General features: G+C 41.0%; 1 protein-coding gene across 2 annotated transcripts; it reads right to left on the bottom strand.

Moving 5' to 3' along the window:
- Nucleotides 1-360: 360 nt before the first annotated feature.
- On the bottom strand, nt 361-17,796 carry TXNRD3 (thioredoxin reductase 3). 2 transcript variants are annotated; one of them, XM_058812693.1, is made up of 16 exons: nt 17,442-17,796; nt 12,020-12,080; nt 10,308-10,417; nt 10,009-10,125; nt 8,204-8,276; nt 7,195-7,314; nt 6,655-6,797; nt 5,147-5,262; nt 4,814-5,039; nt 4,509-4,601; nt 4,015-4,091; nt 3,316-3,472; nt 3,004-3,111; nt 2,030-2,125; nt 1,689-1,823; nt 361-1,563 (listed from the first exon to the last, which is right to left on the bottom strand). In XM_058812693.1, the coding sequence occupies exons 1-16, from the start codon at nt 17,616-17,618 to the stop codon at nt 1,501-1,503; spliced, it is 1,872 nt and encodes a 623-aa protein (XP_058668676.1). In that variant the 5' UTR covers nt 17,619-17,796; the 3' UTR covers nt 361-1,500. The 2 variants fall into 2 exon arrangements, with proteins under 2 accessions (XP_058668676.1, XP_058668677.1); XM_058812694.1 differs by lacking the exon at nt 17,442-17,796 and adding an exon at nt 13,446-14,032.
- Nucleotides 17,797-19,546: the final 1,750 nt, after the last annotated feature.

Raw genomic sequence — 19,546 nt, 5'->3', positions numbered from 1 at the left:
GAGTTACTAAACTTGAACACCAGCAAAATTTGCTGCTAACACTACCTAGATTTTACTGAGCATCTTTGAGCTGTGTTGCAGTTAAACAATACAAGGTATTCAAATCTTCTGGAATATAGAGAAATGGTATAAAACTGATCTTTCAAGTTTGAACTCACCTAAATTCAATTCTGTATACCCAAACAGAAGCACATCTGATATCCTGAGCAAGCCCCCAGGGGAGACAAGACAACTTGTTTCTCCATTTAAAAGATTACAATATGCACAAATCCACAGGGGTTTTAGTACTGTATGGGATACACAACATAACTCAAGCCCAGTAAAATCTCAGGCAACAGAAATCATGAAGTCAGACACCAGTGTTGTATGCATTGTTTATTGAACTTCAAATGCCACGGTAGATCACAGATTAAATAGTAAAAACTGGTTACTATCATACAATGTTCAGAACAGTCTCAAAACAGCTCTTTGGACAAAACTAAGAGCCAGATTCAAGCACAATTCCCCCAGGACAGAATGCTAGGGGTGGAAGAGAGCTTCAAAGTACTGACAGCACACAACATTACACAAAGCACAGCAGGTCATTGCCCTGGGCTGCCACATCAATCAGAGCAGCTCTCTACAACACCTTCTGCCTCCATGGGCAGGCACCTGCTGTGTCAGTGGGACAGAGTCTGCTTCTCCAGGACTTCAGCATTCCACATAACAGCACAGATAGAATTCTGGGTTCTGTGAGATTTTGAATTACAGAGCTGAAACCAGATTTAAGCAAACTGACATGGCCTTGCACTTACACTCTTTAGCCTTGACACACAAGACACCTACAAATCAAATTTTTATTTTGAAGACATGATGTCACCTGAGGTCAAAAAATTGTGAATGTGAACAACAGTGGTGTCCTTCAGTTACTTACTCTGAAGTTTGACTGGTTGGGGTGGGAGACTAGTGCTTGAACTGCACTGCTCAACACTGCATCCTATTTATGCCATCTTGTCTCAACTGAACATACAATTAAGTATAACAAAATGCATCAAAAAGATAAATCAGTCAACTGAAAACTGTTGGCAAGAATCACTCAATTATGTATTTGTCATCTATTTCAAGCATTTGTACAAGACACTGGAACTAGAAGCATTAGCTTTAATTTGTGCAATTTAAGAATTTCCTTCAGGAGGAGTTCAGTCATCTGACTAGAGAGGAAGCTCCCAGCCTTGCCTGGCAGTCATCAGTCGTAGCTCACCTCCCAAGAAGATTTAGAGCAACAACGTCAAGAAAGCACCACAGTGCTAATCCAGGCAAAGTCAGGATTCACAGTCTGAGATTTCTCTGCTGCTTTACTGCTCCATGTGCAACACACCTCGTGCTGAGGAAGCCTCTCCAAGGCACCACTCCCAGCTGCAGCACCCACAGTGGCACTGCTGCAAAGCAGTTGGATGTATTAGAGCTTCCACAGGACTGAGAATGCACAACATGGAAACAAGTAAAACAGCAGGTTTAACCTCAGCAGCCCTTCTGAGTGATGTCCTGGCCAGAAGATTTGGTAATATCCATTGTAGTGAACACCTGTAAGAGAAAAAAACAAGAGCTTATTTACTGTTGCCTGCATTATCCACATGGCTACTGATCTCTTGGTAAAACTGTCTTCAAGAGCAGGTTTTAAATCAGGCTGTGCCTTCCCCCTTTCTCACCTCTGCACAAGTAGGATGGATACCAATTGTTTCATCAAGTAATTCTTTGGTGAGACCACATTTAATTGCAGCAGCGAAACCTTGGGTAACTTCACCAGCATTGGGTCCAAGAACATGCAGTCCTATCACACGATTCTGAAGAGCAGATGAGAGAAAAATATGAGTCAGTACCAGGCAAAGTTCAACAGAAGCTCTAGTGTGTAACTCCCACTACAGTAAAAATGTTACACAAGCAGGTCAATAGCAGAGTCTTTAAGAAAAAATGAACTTCTTCAAATAAAGTAGTTCTGCAGTCCTTTCCACTTCAAGAATACCCTCAGCATATCCATCCTGCTACTTACATTGTCCTGTTTATTGCAGATAACCTTTGCATAACAGGTATTGTTATCTCTGCCTGGCACTGTCCATTCAAGTGGCCAGAACAAAGTGTGATAAACCTGGGAGAAAAACAAGAAAAAGAGCATTAGAATGTCATTGATTCAGTCAGGCACAATTCTAATTTTAAGTATCCTTATAAATTGGTGGTTTGACATTTAACCCACTATATTCTTGTCTATAACAAATGAGATAAGTAATTTTTTTCCACTCAGCCCACAGAGTCCATACTCCAAAACTCAGCAGAGGAAGACTTGATTCAAACCATGTAGCTCTGACTTAAATACTTGATAAAAACAGCTACATTGTACAGTAGTTGCAAGTCAAACTTTCAGAAAGAGAAGTACAAAATATCCAGTTACTGTAAGTTTAAACCTACTATGAAAAACAGTAACAGCAGAAGCTCAATAATGTCAAGTGATTTTGACAGATATAAGGAATTAAACAAAAGGCATGCAAAAGCAGCTTCTTCATAACTCCTTAGAGATGTGCAGAAACCAGAAATTACCATAAAATGGGGAAGTTATCCCCAATACTCCTATAGGCATATGTTAAGGTCAGCAAAAAATAAATTCACAAGTCAAGTACAGTGAGCCAGCAGAAAATAGTTCATCCCAGGAGTTTGGTACACTTCAGCAATAAAAGCCTTCAATTCCTGACAACAAAAACCACTCCTACAGCTCTGCAACCCAAGTCTGGCCTCCTGAGGTCAAATGCTTCTCTCAGCCACCTGCAAATAGTTATGCACAATTCTAATGGTATTAAGTCCAGTCCAGGTTTCTGTGAGTCCAGTACCTTGCTGGCCAGATGAAAACAAAGCCACAACAGTTCTACCTGTCTAAACTTCTAATCTTGTAAATCTATGCCTTGAGACTAAAGCAGCAAGGCCCAAGAAAAACACCCTCAAGCTACAAGTTAATTGACTCTTGGGTGTTCTTACCTCCAAGTTTTGCTCTCCATATTCATCTATGGCTTTTTGTTCAGGATACCCACAGCTGCCATACTCTAAAGGGGTAAACACTGTTGTTGGTACGTTGATATAGTCACACTAAAAATAAAAAAAATCATATTTAGACTATGCAAGTTCTATACACTACACAGCAGAAAAAGTTATAGAAGAACTTTTCTTCTTTTTAACAAAATACTTGCAGAGCCAACAGATAAGTGGATAAATTAACTCATGTTACTGCAGTTTTGAGGGAAAAAGCATCTTATTGAGAAATAAATTGAAGTTGTCTGCTTATAGCTTTACCTTTTTGGAACTGCCTCCATACAGCCTTTGGGCCAGCAGTCTCCCTGCCTGAATGGCAACCGGAGTAAGTTCAAGCTTTCCTTCCAAGATATCCCCAATTGCATAAACATGAGGCACATTGGTTTGTTCTTCATCATTTACAGGGACTTTCCCATTCCTTTAAAACAAACAGAAGACCACAGAATTTAGCATTACAACTTTTCTCAGATCTCTATAAAAAAACAGGGGAGAAACTTACTCTAACTACTGAGCTCATTTCATTAAATATCTTTATGCCTTTTTACTTTAACTGCAAACTCTTCAGAGCATCAATCACCTCCAACTCTGACACACTGCTGAAGTCTGTATTCAGTGGGCCAGTTCAGACATGAACAACAGTGCCTGGCTGATGGCAGTTAAGCTACTCAGACATCTTTGGACTCTCAGTCTTTCACCTGATTATTACAGAGCTCTGTGCTATCAGCACAATGACCAACTAGTACATATTCACTCAGAATAGTTATTTTACAAAGCACATACTGAAGAAATTAAGTTAATGGACAACTGTACTCAAATTAAGAACAAAAAAGTTTGCAAAGGTTTACATAATTGTCATATATAACAGTGGGAATTAAAAGACCATCAGTATCATAAACTACTTTTACAGAGGTAAAAAAAATCCTTGCATTTAGCGGTTTTAGGGAGTTCAGCAATACTCACTTCTCATTGATTTTGACACCAATTGTCTGCAGCCCAATATTCCTGGTACAGGCATCACGACCAATGGCTAGCAAAACCTAAAAAACCCCAAAATTAAATGCAAACACTTCACACAAGAGAAGTATAACATACGATTTCCTTTAGTTTTTCAGTGAAAAAACTGAAGCATATAAATAAAATGCCTTCCACACTGTTTTTTTCAAAATTTGAAGGAGCCACCCATAACTCTCTTCCAGGTACAACTTGTTTTAGAGATGTAACAAGCAGAAAAGCCACAATAGAACCAGAAGCAACAACACTGTTTATATGAACTAAACTCCAGGCTGACAGGGTTCAACTAAAGACAAATAGTGAATTTCCACTTTTTTTTTCTGCCAGTAAATTACATGAACAACTTTTTAAGGAGGAGTTCCCTTCAAGTTGTTCAAGAAAAAGTATTTGAATACTATTCATGTGCATCAATAGCCATTTATTTCAAATCCAGACATGCTTACTGTGTTATATTCTTCTTCAAGGGTTTCCGATCCTTCAGTAGACTTTGCTGTCACTTTCAGTCTTCCTGGCATTCCTTGCTCCAGCTGCTCAACCTGTGCAAATTTTTGTAAGCTTAGAATGACCTGAAGCAGCAGAGCTCACTTCCATTGTCATTCAAGCCTACTAATCTATCATTAAGCAGTTAAAAAAAGCTCAGTCTCATAAAACATTTATTTGTGCACAGAGCCAAAGCCTTCCCAGACAACACCTGCATTTTACATGTGCTGTTCAAAGCAATGATGTGTTAAGAGAAGAAAGCACTTGCCTGAACAGGTACAAACTTCTTGATGAACTTCACGCCGTGTGTTTCCATGTAGGCTCCGACCTTCTCTGCCATTTCCTGGTCGAAGCCCCGCAGAAGAATGGAACGGACCATCACAGTGACATCCAGCCCCAGGCCAGCCAGAAACCCTGCACACTCCAGAGCCACGTAGGAAGCACCCACAACCAGAGTCTTGCCAGGGCAGTAAGGCAGGGAGAAGAGGTCATCACTGAAAAGAGAAGAAGCCTAAGTTATAAGGTCCTTCCAACACAAGCTTGTCTGACTTGGCAAACACCAGAGCAGACAAGTTCAGTCTTCTGTGCCTTTTCATCTCACCTTGTAATGCAGAATTCTTTATCTCCAGGGATACCCAGGTATCTTGGCCTTTCTCCTGTAGCCAGCACAAAAGTTTCTGCTGTGTGATAGGTTACTTGTCCCTTTCTGTTAGTTGCCTGTTGATGAAGACACAGTTAAGACTGACGTTTTCATATGCTTTAAGATAAAAATTATGTAATCCTTTCCTTAATTATTGTAGATATGTTCAAAAATCAAGAATAAGCAGTTTGAAACAAGAATAAATGCATTTAGAGATACCACACAGGTCACTGAAGAACAACAGGTTTAAACAACTGACTATCAGGCTTTTCTTCCATTAGAGCACTTAAAATCATTTACTCTTTGAATCCTGCCTATTTTAACTGCTAAGTTAGATGGGATTACTCATGAGAACTTGACTTCCGAGTTATAAAAAGCCACAACAAATTAAAGACAACCCCTTTATCCCCACAATAAAAGGCCAATGTAATGAGAGGGACAGCATAACATGAATTAGTCCTTCAGCTAATGTAAATAAAAAGTAATTAAAAAAAAAAAAGGTAACTAGTTACATTATTTCAGTTCAGAGGGCCTAAGACCCAACCTTGCATGAATTCCAACTAATTTGAACTCTAATTTGAGACTCTTGGTCTTTGGAAATTCCATCTTGCCAGTGCATCTCTCCCAGAATCTGGCTTTCATTCTTGCTCTTTGTTAGTTTTTCCATCACAGATGAAGGGAAACATTTTCCCCATTGAGTCAACAGGTAATTCAGGTTGGAAGTGATCTCAGGAGGTCATCTAGTCCAGCCTCCTGCTGGGAAGTCTCTCTGTTCTACTTCATTTATTGATTAAGGACACTTAAGTGGCTTGGACACTTGAACAGGTGGTACACAAGGTAAATTGAATTTACTATTATCTTTCAGTGCTGAGTTCTTGGTTTAAAACACAAGTAGTTCAGCCTTGATATTGCAAACAGACAATTACATCCACTGAGTGCAACAGTTGCCTTCAATATGCACTTCTAGGTTAACCTTGCTTCAGTATGCTCACCTATAGCAAGATTGGCAGAACAAGCTTTGTCTTGCCAGACTGACACTTTAATTTGTATGCTGATACAGCACAAGGTTCTAGCAGAGCTCTTATGCAAGCACTTAATCTAAATTTAATTTCAATAGTTTTTATGCTTTAGTATGAGGATTTTCCAAGTTGCAAAATCACACAGCTGGAGTTTCCTTTCTTTTCCCCCCTTCTCACTCAGGCTGCTGAAATCAGTATGAACAAACTGGACCACTTTCCTTTATTCTTATAAGACACGGGTTTACACATACCCACATCACTCTTACAGAACTAGGTCTGCAAACACTGTGGCAGGTACTAAAGCACAATAATTATCTTAATCAGTAACTTCACAAATTAGTTATTAACTTCAGTTGACCTAACTTGGCAACGTTAAGATGAAGCCTTTTTGGTGTTGAATTTTGCAAGGCAGTTTCCCTCCTAACTAAGTATTTTAAATGCAGAGTATACCTTGATTTTGTGTGGTTCCACAAATTCTCCATAAGAATTGAGGTATGTCACAGACTTCTCTCTCAAAGACACTCGATAGCCCCAGTTTAGAGAACCAATGTAGTTCTGAACTGCTTCTACCATGGTCTCCCAGTTGTGTTTAACTGAAACAAGACATTAATTTAGTATTTAAGAAAATAAAAGTGCAATGTGGCCCTTAAGAAAAATTTAACTTATTAATTGTACATCATGCTAAGAAAACATCATTATCAGTAATGATGATACATATTAAGGTCTTGTTCTATTATGTTAATATTTATGTGACTTGTTACTATCTGAACTAAGCCCATTCTAGAAATTCTGTCATTTATTTCAGTTAATACAGGGAACAAAACACAATTATCTTTCAACCCCAAAGATTTCTATGACTGAAGAAGGAGGACACCTGCTTCACCTAAGCAAAGTACTAAACTCTGCCTCTAATTTATTAAGTAAAAGAACAGTCTTGAGCTCAGCATCTCATCTGTACAGTCTTGGGCTTCCCTCTGTGTTCTTACCAACCTTGTTCTTCATACTGCCACCCAAACTTCCTTGAATCTTGGAGTGCCTGACCCAGAAGTGCTGCTTGATGCATCAGCTTCTTGGGAATGCAACCTACATTTACACACGTGCCACCAAGTCCTAAGATGGAAAGAATCACATTATTGCTTCCATGAATGGGATTTATGCTTTCCCTAGCACATACTTTGTATATTCACTATATCACTCACCTCAGGGAGGTTTGTATAGTCACACAAGTAACATGAAACTTCTGTTGCAAGGGACATTTTAGAATACAATAAACACATTAAGTTTGTATTCAGTTTAAGATGTTACTAGGCTCACTGGCCCCAGACAGGTATAGCATATCAAACACAGAGCTTGGTTACTTACTCCACAAGGTTTCAGATTTTAGTCAGGCTGCCAAGTAAGCCAGACAAAAAGTCCAGAGTTTCTACAATTTAGTATGATCTATTATTTGGTATTTAAATATGCCTGTGTTTGAAATACTCTCTACAAGAGTACATTCATTCCTTGACTCAAAAGAAGTTTCACCAAAGTTTCTTACTCATTCTCAGCTGCCAGTATCACTAATGAGGTCAGTCAGCAGCTGTCCTTAATTAGGAAAATGTGAGACATACATAGCCAAGGAGTCACTGTTCTAAAGGGAGCCTATCAGTTGTCTACCATATGGAACTGGATGAACTAAAAGGCAAAATATCCCCACAAACATTAGAATGTGAACATGCACGCACACACTACCCACACATGGTTTGAAAGTGATCAAAGCTAGAAAAACTTTTGACAGGGAACAGAGAATAGCAATGCCCAAAGCAGAAATAACCATCCAGAAAAGCAGCAGGCATGCCAGGCAAATAACTCTTGTTATCTGTGTACCCTCAATTCCTCAATTAGAATTGAGGTAAGAATTACCCTCAATTCCTAAGAACACAAATCCATAATATGTAACATCTCAGTATGTATCACTGGTACTCAAACATCATCAAACACAAGATTAAAAAAAGCTTACCCCATGTGGTTCCAAGAGGTGTTGGAACAACATAATCTAATACCATTACTTTCTTTCCCAAGGCAGCAGCTTCCTATAAAAAATGGAGAAGACCAGTCATCATTACTGAACAAAGCAAGCCTGTCCATTCATTTATAGTCATAATACATTTAGCACTAATAAAAGGCTTCTTTACTACCTTCACCAGTTAGACATTAACATACATGGCTCTTCTGTCTCCTTCCCTAGACAAAAACTGAAATCCCTCAAGAACTGACTTTAAACTTTGAATGGCTATTTGCATGTTCAATGCTGCATCAAGATCATCCTATGCTGTCAAAAGCCATGATATGAAAAAGGTATGAGATGGGCTCTCTTCTACCTCACCTAAAGAAATATTTATGCTGTTAGCTCTGCTTTCCATTCAGGACAGAACTGACTTGGCATGCTCATGCATGGAACAGAAGGTGACACACTGGAGACATTTCAATGCAGCACCACCATGATGTTCAAGGGGCTGGAGCACACCCACTATAGGAGGCCAAGGGAATTGGACACATTTACCCTGGAGAACAACTGAATTTGGAGGGGACACCAGAGCAACTTTCCAGTGCCTATGAGAAGTACATTAAGATGACTGTGCCAGGCTCTTCACAGTGGCCAAGTAGCAAAGGGACAACAGACAATGGCTTTAAGATGAAACAAGAGACTCAGACTGGATATAAGGAACTTTCACATCATGAGGACAATCAAACAGGTTTCCCAGAAAGGCTTCCCATCTCCACCCTGGCTTATTTCAAATGGATGAGTCCCTGCACAATCCTGTGTGACTTCATATTGGATCTTGCTTGGAGCCAGGAGCTTATATGAGATATTCTTCTCATGTCCACTCCAACCTGAATATGCCTATTCCTCTATCGAAGAAATTAGCAGGTAGACATTGTTTGATTTTTCAAGCACTTAAATCTCTAGGTGGCTCAAATCTATTTAAGAACTGCAATCCTGCCTCAAACAAGGTTTAGCTGGGTGGCTTATATTTTCAATACTACTCTGAACAATTTGGCAATTAGCACAAAGTTTACAACTGATGTCCCAGAAGGTTCTGTGAGGAAAGATCTGAACATTCTGAAAATACACAATTGGCCAACTGAAGAATTCCATTGTCAGCTCCTCCTGCCTGCTTTGTATTTTCTAATGAAGGCTGCATGTTTGGCCGTATAGCTCAGCAATTGTCAAGACATAAACTGACAGTTTAGGACCTGGCTGAGATGGGAGTGTGTGTCCAAATCCCTTGGGTAGCAGAGCAAACTGAATCTGGACCTTAGGTCCTGAGGCACTCTGAACAAAAGCTAATTGTGTAAGAGCTACACAATCTTCTGAGAAAGCACCTGAAAAGGGAACTAAAGAGTGAGGCAGCTCCTTGAAGGGGACTGCTGGAAGCATTTAATTTTAAATGACTGGTGATACTGAATCCTAAACTGTCAAAAGGCTTCAACAGCAGCCCTTAAGTTTTCTAGATTACTGTTTGGAAGCACCTGTGTATTACACATGCAGAAGAGATAGTTAAAAAACATTTGGTTCCACCCTCAGCCAGAAAACTAAAACCTATAATTAGGATCAAGAGCTGAATAGACATTGGCAACAAACTGGTCCCTTTATCCCCTAAGTAAGCACATTACTAGACCACTATTGGTTCATTAATTAACAAGTTGAACAGTAATACTCATCAAAATATACACTGTTTTATACCAACATAATTAATAGTGAGTAACTTTTGAATAAGTTTTACATACCACCTGTTCTCTAATGTCATTTTCACATCCTACCTTAGAACATGCAAGTCCACCTGAGCCACCACCAATAATAATGAGATCATATTCATAGGGTTCTGTAATGGTTTGGTTATCCCCAAGGAGTTTCTGCAGTGATCCATCCTTATAAGCCTGGGAGAGAAAAAGAAATAAATAATCAAATTAGCACACATGTTTCTGAGCAAACAACTGATAACACTGCCTGCTCTGAGTGACGTCACCCAGGCTGCTGTGTCACACAACATTCAGCTACAACCAAACTGCAAATTCCCTCAGTCTTGTCCACTTCCAGCTGGTTTCTAAAGCCAGGTTACCTGGTATGTTGCATCACAGCCACCAATGTGAGTTCCATTCACAAACACATTAGGGACTGTCCTCTGGTTCGTCAGCTCTGCCAATACTTGCTGAATACTGGCTCCATCATCTAAGAATAAAAGAAATATGTACATTATAAACAGATTTCAGGAACAGAGGTTTTAGAACAACCTGAAGTATTAAAGGTTTGGACTGTGAACACTGTAGGCCTGCCAAGAAAAATGTTTATAATTTCATTATAAACATTCCACTTGCAGGTTTCCTGGACATAAGCAAGTCTTCAGAAACTACTTCTCAAAGGAGCAGGCTTAAATACAAAAATTAAATTGATATTTCAAGCCACAGTTCTACAGCATGGAGTAAAGCTGAAGTAGTAAGAATTTAGCTTTTCTATTTCAAGGATTTTTATCTCTTACAGTGTCACATTTGTTGCTACACACTACAGTGTTCACTACAAAAAAATTCTTTTCCAACTATCACAGAAGATCACACGGACACCTTTTCTATCATGAGAACTTCTTGTTTTGGAGTATGTTCTGTGCACAGGAACATAATTCTGCCCAGCAGCTTTGTATTATGAGACAATGGGTAAGGGAAGTATGAACATGCTTTTCTACTTACCCTAAAGCTACCTTCCTCCTTTTTCTACCCACCACACTGTCAGAAACTTTCTAGTTCTAAAATTATCATTGCCTGACCTCACCTGCCATCTGAATCATCAGCACCTACACACAGGCTCAATTTAGACCTCTCAGCAGTAAATGGGGGAATGGGGATTTACAGTAATCACTCTAAAATCTTTTTATTCCAAGATTGTATCTACTAAGTATCAGTAATCAGAGCAACTGCAAGGGAAATATATTATTAATTAGAAGTAATTCCAGGAAAAAAAAAGCTGTGCATTGTACTTTACATATCTTGGGCTATAATTAATTCACAGTATGACAACTTGAATAAGAAGCAAAAGTAACTAAGAAGAGATGAATAAATAGCTACATTTCTCCCAAATATTGCTTTGGCAAAAGTAAAAACTTCAAAAAGGCACTAGAACTTTAAAAAAAACATTGGAAATTTAAGTTTTGTGCAGAAAAAAAGAATAAACACTCAACAGTTTACCAAATGTGCATTTAAGAGCTCAGTAAAAACCATATAAGAAACTATTTGTTCCTAAAACTACATTAAAAGCTAAGTGCATTATGTCTGTGTACACATAAGGCACTGCCCATGTCCTAAAACTAAAGCAGCTTGGGCTTTAAGGAAAAAAAACAACTTGAAACTAGCAGCAGCCAAGTTACTGGAATTTGCCCTTCCTTCCAGTGACTCAGCACTCTTCCCAAAGAAGGTCACCAACATACCAAGTCAAACATTAACAATTCATCTGAAGCCACAAGAGAACCAGGAGTAGAAAAAAAATTAGACTTATTCCCCAGAAGCCATAGCTCCTTGGAGAAAAATCAGATCTCACATTCTCTATCACCTGATGGTTTTTACAGTCAAAGCCTTCAGTTATATTAAAAACACATCCTGTATAAAAACCACATTGAAGCCTAATTGCCTTTATCTCTGCATTTATTAAAATGTATTTTACTTGTTTCACATGTCCCCCAATTAGCTCAAGACAGCTTAAGGAATCATGCAGCTTAAAGAATCCCTCATTTTTAGTTACATTAAGCAGCAGCATATTGTGATACATTGTTTTTCTCCTACTCACCAGTTATATCCAGCTCCAGAGCATAGTATTCCACATGCAGGGAGTGGAAGAGCTCCTTCACCTGCAAGAGAAACAGACACCATGGCAGCGCAGAGGCTCCTCAGCTCAGGGTACAACATCCCTGCTGGGCACACACAGGACACCTGGAAGGCTCAGTTCCTCAGCTCTGGGGCTCCACACAGCTTTGGTACCTTGGTTCTGTGTTCTGTGTGTTCCTCACTTAAAGCCAGAGCATTTTACCTCCCATCACCTTAAGAAAAAGCTTCTAGATACAATTTGCTTAGCTGCTGACTTCTCCACCTGTTACATACCAAAAGCCATGGAAGTGACTGCCATATAAAAAAAACAAAGAAGAGAGATAAAGCAGCAGCAAGATTCCTTGGTAATACTAAGGAAAAAAAAAAAAAAATAATAAGCAAAACAAAATGCTATCAAGGAAATTAAAAAAAATACTGAGTACTCAGCACTCAGCTGGGTGGTTTTTTTACCTCAGTTCTGGATGGGCAAAATGTATCATTATCTGATTCAAATCAGGCAACCTTTTAGAAACAAGATTTCTACAATAACATTTTTTGTGATGCTGGCATGTGAAAACAGCTCTAGCAAGAATCCCTGAATGTCTATGGGATGGACCCACTTGCCAGCATGGAGTCTGAACATTTTAAAATCAGCTTTCTGAGGAATCTCAAATTTATGGACAGAGCTTCATCAAGAGTATACTGAGGCCCATCTAGTAAGTTTAAAGATGTCTAACACACAGGGAATAAAATGTTTTTAATATTGCTGTGACTCACACTGTTACTATACTGAATACTGAGTATTCCAGTGTTTCCTGATTAAGTTTCAGCTTTATGCAGGCAAACAAGAAGATTTTGTATTCTGTACCAACTACAAATTAAGTTCCTTAGCACATCATATATCAACTGTAACATTCAAAAAAAAAAAAAAGCTTTGCTTCTGTAGCTGATTATATTGGTTCTACAGTTTTAGAATAGTGGAGGTTCTAAGGGACCTTTTCAGGCCACCTGCATGAACTCCCTGCTCAAAGCAGAGCCAAATGTGAAGGCTGATGACATTGCTCAAGCACTGTCCTCTCGCTTGGAACATCCACAAGGACAAAGACACCAGAACTTCCCTGACCTGCTCAACATTTGACCATCCTCAGAGTAAAGAACTTCCATTTTATCCCACTGGAGTGTCTGCCATAGCAACTTATGTTTGTTGATTCTTCTTTCACTCTGCAACTTGAATAACACTCTGATTGCCTTCCCACCTGTCAGCAAAAGGCAGCAACTAAAACTCCCAGTCAGCCTTACCAAAGTTCAACAAACTGAGCTCCTCCTTCCCACATTCAGTGTGTGTGATACTCCAGCCCTCTAACCATCTAGATGACCCTTGAAATTTCTTGTCCTAAGCTCACCATTACCTTCAGGCTTGCCTCCTGGAATGATTACAGCTACAGGCAGAATGAAAGGGAAACAGCAGTGGAACCACTCCAGACCTCCTGTTCTGCATCTTCTGTTACCAATCCCAAAGTAAATGCCAAGCAAGAACCAAAAAGCAAAGCTAAAGTGATTGCTACTAAGAAGTGTTAAGAATGCAGAGGCAAATTAGAAAATTCGCTGCTTGGTTGCTGGTTTAGTTTGCAGCAAAGCAGTGGAGTAACAGGCAAGCGTTCACTGGTTTTTGTTTTCTTTTTTAAAAAACTCTGCCAAAACATTGCAACAGCAGCTGGCAGGAAGGAGGACAGGACAGAACATTACTAAACCAAGGAAGATTACACTCAAGAAAGGACAGATTTAAGGCATTTAGACCACCTTTATTCTCTACTGAAGGTACTCAGTAGAGAGAAAAAAATCAGACAAATGCTAGCATCCTAATTAGAGGCAACTATTGCACTTTACACTTACAAACAAATCATACTTGTGTTGTGCTAATGAAACTGAAGGAAGGATCATAGCAAGCACATGAGCAGTTATAAAATCTTCAATGCAGGCAAGAGATAATAGATGACTTTGGTTTGGAGAAGGAAATGATTAGGAGGAGTAGAAAGATAACACACTAATCATGACTAATATCAAGATAAGCTGAACAGGAAATGATTTCTCAGAAATACTCACTGGAGTACTCAGCAATAACTGCATTTACCAGAAAACAACTTTGAAATGAAAAGGAAGTAAATCTCCCTGGGGAACACAACAAGAAAACTCACTGCTATCTGGCATTGTAAAAGCCAAAATTAAAATGAGATTAAAGGAGTTATTAGACCAACTAATTAATAAAGAAAATCAACTGAAAACTTTGAACTCAATAAAACTAATACCAACTCAGGTCAAGAAATTCCTGTGTCACACACACCCCACTGGAAACTTCAGCAGTGCACTGGGAGATAGTCTTACTTACAGCCCAAAGACAAAACTGTCATTTCTTCAAATGTCTGGGGTGGGATACAAGGCTGAAGTCACTGATACAGCCATTTACTTCCCTTTTCACCAATGCAATGGCCTCAGTTACCTACTAAACCCTTTCAGTTTTCACAAGAAGTGATGGACTAGAAACACTTCCAAGTATTATTAAACAATAGATAATTCCTCTGAAATCAAGAAATTAGTCTAGCTTTAGGAAATGCTTCCCACAGATGCTTTCTGTCACTAGGGAAGCTAAGCAGGTTTGAGATAAGCTTTCTATCATAAAATAATAATGACATGTCCTAGGTCTGCTTTTTCAAGTATCAGCTAACACTCCATAATAGTTACAACTAAATTGGCCAGAACCCCCTGAGGACTGAGAATGTAATCTGTAATTGCATAAAATATAACTAAAATAACCAGTAACTTTATGCAATCACAACTGTTGCTCCTAAAGTATCAACATATCACAGTGTTCAGCCTTGCCATTTTTTCATGCTAAAAAACTGTGTTTTCTTTATGCATTTCTATCTTACTTATTATCTTTTCTGTATGCTAAGCAATTGAAGAAACAGCCAAGTTAAATTATGACAAGGAAGTAATTCTACCACCACCCCCTCTCCACCACTGCCCTGTTAAAGCAGTTGAACAACAAATTGCATTTGCAGAAGAACAACAGCACAATTGCCAAGTCATGCTATTAGCTAACCTGAATACAATCACCTACCTAATTCACTCAGGGAATTTATTTGCAGTTGTGTTTCCAAAGAAAAGTGCCATTTTAATTTCCTTCTAGCATGGCTACCTCCACTTGAAAGAGAGAATTCTTTCCACCCTCAAATTAGGTACTTTCAGCCCATGAGCACTAAACATCTTTTTCTATTAATCCTACCAAAAGCACACTGCTAACAACCATCCACAGTAAAAGATAATACAATGCACACTATTCATATCTGACTAAGAACCCAGAACTATGTGATTACAGTCTAAGTACTCAAGCTGTAACTACACTTCCAAATTACATTCACTTCATTAATTCTATAGACTTGATCAGCTAACAAGAATCCTGCATTAGCCATTGTTTTCCCATTCCTTTCAGTAATTTCTAAGTCTTTGATAAGAGGGATTGTTAATACCCTTAGTGTTACAGATATTCCTCTGTTTTATCAATCACTCACGTGTAGCTTCTTTCTTCCATAAACTTTCTTCTTCTAATTCTCTGTCTGCAATCTATACCCCTTCTCCACATTTTCTTTGTTATATTACCTTTCTGTTCTGTTCCAAGCAGGAAAATAAGCCAAGGAAATGTGACTAGCAGGGCAGTCACCTCTTCCCCCCAGCCCTATTTATGACCTGTTTCTTCACAAAAATTCACACAGCATTTCTCAACTACCCCTCCTAGAAAGGGCCGTGACAAAGGGTCCTCCTACTCCCTGTGTTCATTCCTCCCCTTTGCAAAACAATAAGGATAATTCCTAACATTGCTCATATCTGACTGCTTCCCTGAAGCAAGCAATCTGCCTAATGGAGAAGCTATGAACAAATGCAGGAAAGAAAAATCTGGAATTTAATTACTGGACTACAATCAAGTCTTTTCTCCCCTTCTTGTCTGTCTTAGTCTAGAGCCTCTGCAACACCACAAACAGATGAAGGAAAAAGGCACAAGGTTTAAAAAGTTACAGTGCCATCATGTGATCTCAAACCCACTGAACTGAGTGCCATGAGCATCAGCATTTACAATCACAAGCAATAAAAGCACACAGGGCAGTACCGACAGGCATGACTAGGTATTTCTTAATGGGCAACTCTGAAGTCCTCAAGAAAAGATTTTTCCTCAGCAGAAGATAACACTTTTGTCAACTGGACTAGACAGAAGCAAGACTCCAACTCTTCATTTACTGAAACTTAGAGTAAGTTGCTAAGAAGGATTTGAGCTACGTACTCTGATTTACTATCTGCCAAAAAGTTCTTAGACAGAAGGCACTGGTTTGGTTGATCCTCTCAAACACAGAAGTTTCCTTTCCCAAAACCTCAAAAAAGTTGCAAGTGAGGATATATTCAGTTCAGTTTTCTGCAAGGAGGTCATAATATCTCTTCCCTTCCCAGAACTAAACCTAACCCAGAAATGGGAGTGAGGCTTCTGAGTATTTTCCTGGTTATCAGTTGTACTGAGGAACACCAGGACTTGATCCAACAGTTCCACTCATGTTCTTACACAATGGCCATATCGAATATGGTAGTGTGAGGTTCAAATAAAATTTCATAAAATACTCTTTGTAGCTATCCAAGAAACCTAAGGCCTACAAACCCTCAGGTCCTGTGTGGACTATGACCAGTGTATTGGTATCATAAAACTCTAATGAAGGCCTTGAGTTTTTTAATGAGTTTGGCTTATTATCTATAGCCTAATGAGTGTACATTGGTGTATAATTAGGGCTAAAAAGGTATTTTTCTCTAAATATCACAATTAACCAAGAGTGCTTTTCTCTCCTTTTAAACACAGGCTGCGATCAGGATTTAGAACTTATTCATTTGCTACAGAGTCAACCTTCCTTAAATTTAGAAAGGGCAGAAAACTTAACTCATCCCTGCCGTGGAGAGCAGCTTTGCCCAAGCGGAACACCAACGTGGTACCCAAATTTCCAGCGAGAAAGGAACACAGCCTGAGCTTCGAGCGGCTCTAGAGCTGAGGAACAAGCACACTGTGCAGAACTCGTCACACATCCACCTCCCACCGTGGCAAAGCGAAAGAACCACCACGAACTCCACTCCGCCTGATTTAGAGTAGCAGGAGGTTTTCCAGCACGTGGTGCTGGAGCGGGACGGACACAGCGCCACTTCCACACGCCCCAGAGCCCGCAGGTGCCGCCGCACGCCCGCACCGCCCTCCCTCAGCCCCGCGCCCTGCCCGGGCCCGGCGGGCGCCCTCGGGCCAAGGTCTGCCCGTGCCCGCCTCGAGGGACGGCCCGCGGGGGACCGCGCCGAGCGGGCTCCAACGGCCGCCGCCGCCTCACCTTGTTGCAGTAGGGGCAGTAGCTCTTGCTGAAGATCATGACGCGGTGCGAGGCGATGAGGTTCCGCACGCGGAGCTTCAGCCCGTCCCAGTCCGGGAGCCGGGTCTGGACCGGCGGCGGCGGCGCCATGGCGGCAAGATCGCCTTCGCCGCGGCGGCCGCGCTGACCCTCGGCCATGCCCGCCCCTTCCGTAGCCGGCAGCAGGATGAGCGGGCCAACCTATTCGGAGGGAGCGAGGGGGGGACAAAACGCCAGGGAGGGCTCTCCACCCTGCATTTCAGCCACAAGCACTATGAATCGTTGTAAAATAATAAAAAAAGTCTTTTATACCAGAGGCGAAAGCGTCAGTGTCTGCCTAAAGGCTACGTAGAGAAGAACAAACTTGCGTTGTTTAAGCCTCTCTCCCCTCTGAGAGGGGGCGTGAAGTGAGCCAAGAGGAGGCCGGCGCGAGCGCGCATGAGCGGCCGGCGGGCGGGCGGTGCCGGGCGGGGCGCGGGGCGGGGCCGGTGACCGGGTGGTGCCGCCTCAGCGCCCGCCCGGCCGAGGCTGGCCGGGCGGATAGTGCTGGGCAGCGCGAGCGGAGCAGGGGGTGGTGTCGGAGGAGCGGTCGGCCTACGGCTCGGGTTGGACCTGCCTCGGTGCCCTTTAAGTTAGCGCGAAGTGTGGGGGAAAAGCTGCTTCCCCCATGGGCCTCCACCTGCCCCTTAGATCTCCTGCACAAGAAGGAGAACGCGTCCAAGTGGAGCATCTCCTATAATAAAATGGATTAATAGCAAAGAGAGCAGAAAAAGTTTCATTTAGACATTGCAGGTCTAAAGTAAGGGCATGCTGAGGCATCTGGTACTGCTTATTGCATACATTGTGATGAGACGGGACTACTCAATGCACACGAAGCCTGGTGATTGCCCGGGCTGGAGGGTGGCACGGCAAGAGCCCCTGTGAGGGCAGGGGCAGGAGGAGCCCTGCCTGGGCTTGGGGCAGTGCCGGTGGCGAGCCAAGGCCCCGAGAGCTCAGTCATGTCCCCGAATGTGTGCCCATTACAGCGGCAGCTTCTGTGACCGATCCTAGGGGGTTGTCCCGGTTTAATGTCTAAGAGCTTCTCTAAATCAAACCCTGAGAGCTTCTGAGTGACAGGAGTTATTTTCTGTAGATGAGGAAAGCAGGGAGTGATTTCATAAGATTCAATAAGGAGTTTTTAACAACCTAGGTAATGAAGTCCGTTGCTCCTCCCACACCTGCCACAGACCAGTCCTACTGCTATTTACTAATGCTAAAAATAGCCACATATAATAGCTGTAATGCCACCAGCGATGAAAATGGGCCTGGTGGGAGACAACTGAATTAACTTGCTTAATTCCTTTTTGGATCACGGGTACCTACGATGTTCACTGCCCAGTGAGCTTGAAAAAAATGTACATTGCATTTATTTGAATGTTGGCAATGAAGGAGATCTAGACTAAGACTTTCTACATTCCCCCCAGAGAAAAACAAAGCTACGTTTTGCAGCCTTTTATTTCAGTATCACCATATAGGAAAGTGGATACAGTACCTGCAGCTACTGAGGTTTGACATAACATGCATGGGCCAGAACTACCCACTGTACTTTGTTCATAGTCCAAACAAAACTGCTTGTTTGGCTAATTGTTCTCTCTCCTTCTCAGACTTGTTTTACCTTGTGAGAAACAGTGCTGCCTTTATTATTGGTACAGGAATTAATATCCTAAGCTCAAAGGTTTGTGCCACTGTCTGAAGGTTGGTAGGTTTTCATATTAAACTTGGTCTGTTTCCTTCAATATAAACATCCATCAGCTCTAGAAGGGTCTGAGAAAGGAATAAATATCCAAAAGATCTTTTTCTGTTGGCGTACTCAACACTGATGGCAGTGTGCCAAGTCCCATGAGGAATAAATGTCCAAGACAAATTAAGTCACTTGAGGGTTTATTTTCTGCTCTGTGCACTTTGCTGTTGGTTATTACCACTGTTGCCTTAGAGCAAGAATGGGGTAATGGTTTTAAACTAAAGGAGGGTAGATTCAGATTAGATACAAGGAAGAATTTATTTACAATGAGGGTGGTGAAGCATTGGGCCAGGTTGCCCAGAAAAGT

This window comes from Ammospiza caudacuta, chromosome 12 (assembly GCF_027887145.1).
Source record: "Ammospiza caudacuta isolate bAmmCau1 chromosome 12, bAmmCau1.pri, whole genome shotgun sequence".
NCBI lineage: Eukaryota > Metazoa > Chordata > Aves > Passeriformes > Passerellidae > Ammospiza > Ammospiza caudacuta.
The sequence above is the reverse complement of the archived record's forward strand: the minus strand, read 5'-3'. Positions and strand labels throughout refer to the sequence as shown.

Bases quoted from the DNA above. Each gene is read 5' to 3' on its own strand.
- TXNRD3 (XM_058812693.1), bottom strand. From the start codon at position 17,618: ATGGCCGAGGGTCAGCGCGGCCGCCGCGGCGAAGGCGATCTTGCCGCC. The intron at 2,126-3,003 runs GTAAGAACACCC...TTTTTCTCCCAG, and splicing joins ATGGAGAGCAAAACTTGGAG to GTTTATCACACTTTGTTCTG. The intron at 1,564-1,688 runs GTGAGAAAGGGG...TTTCTCTTACAG, and splicing joins TCCATCCTACTTGTGCAGAG to GTGTTCACTACAATGGATAT.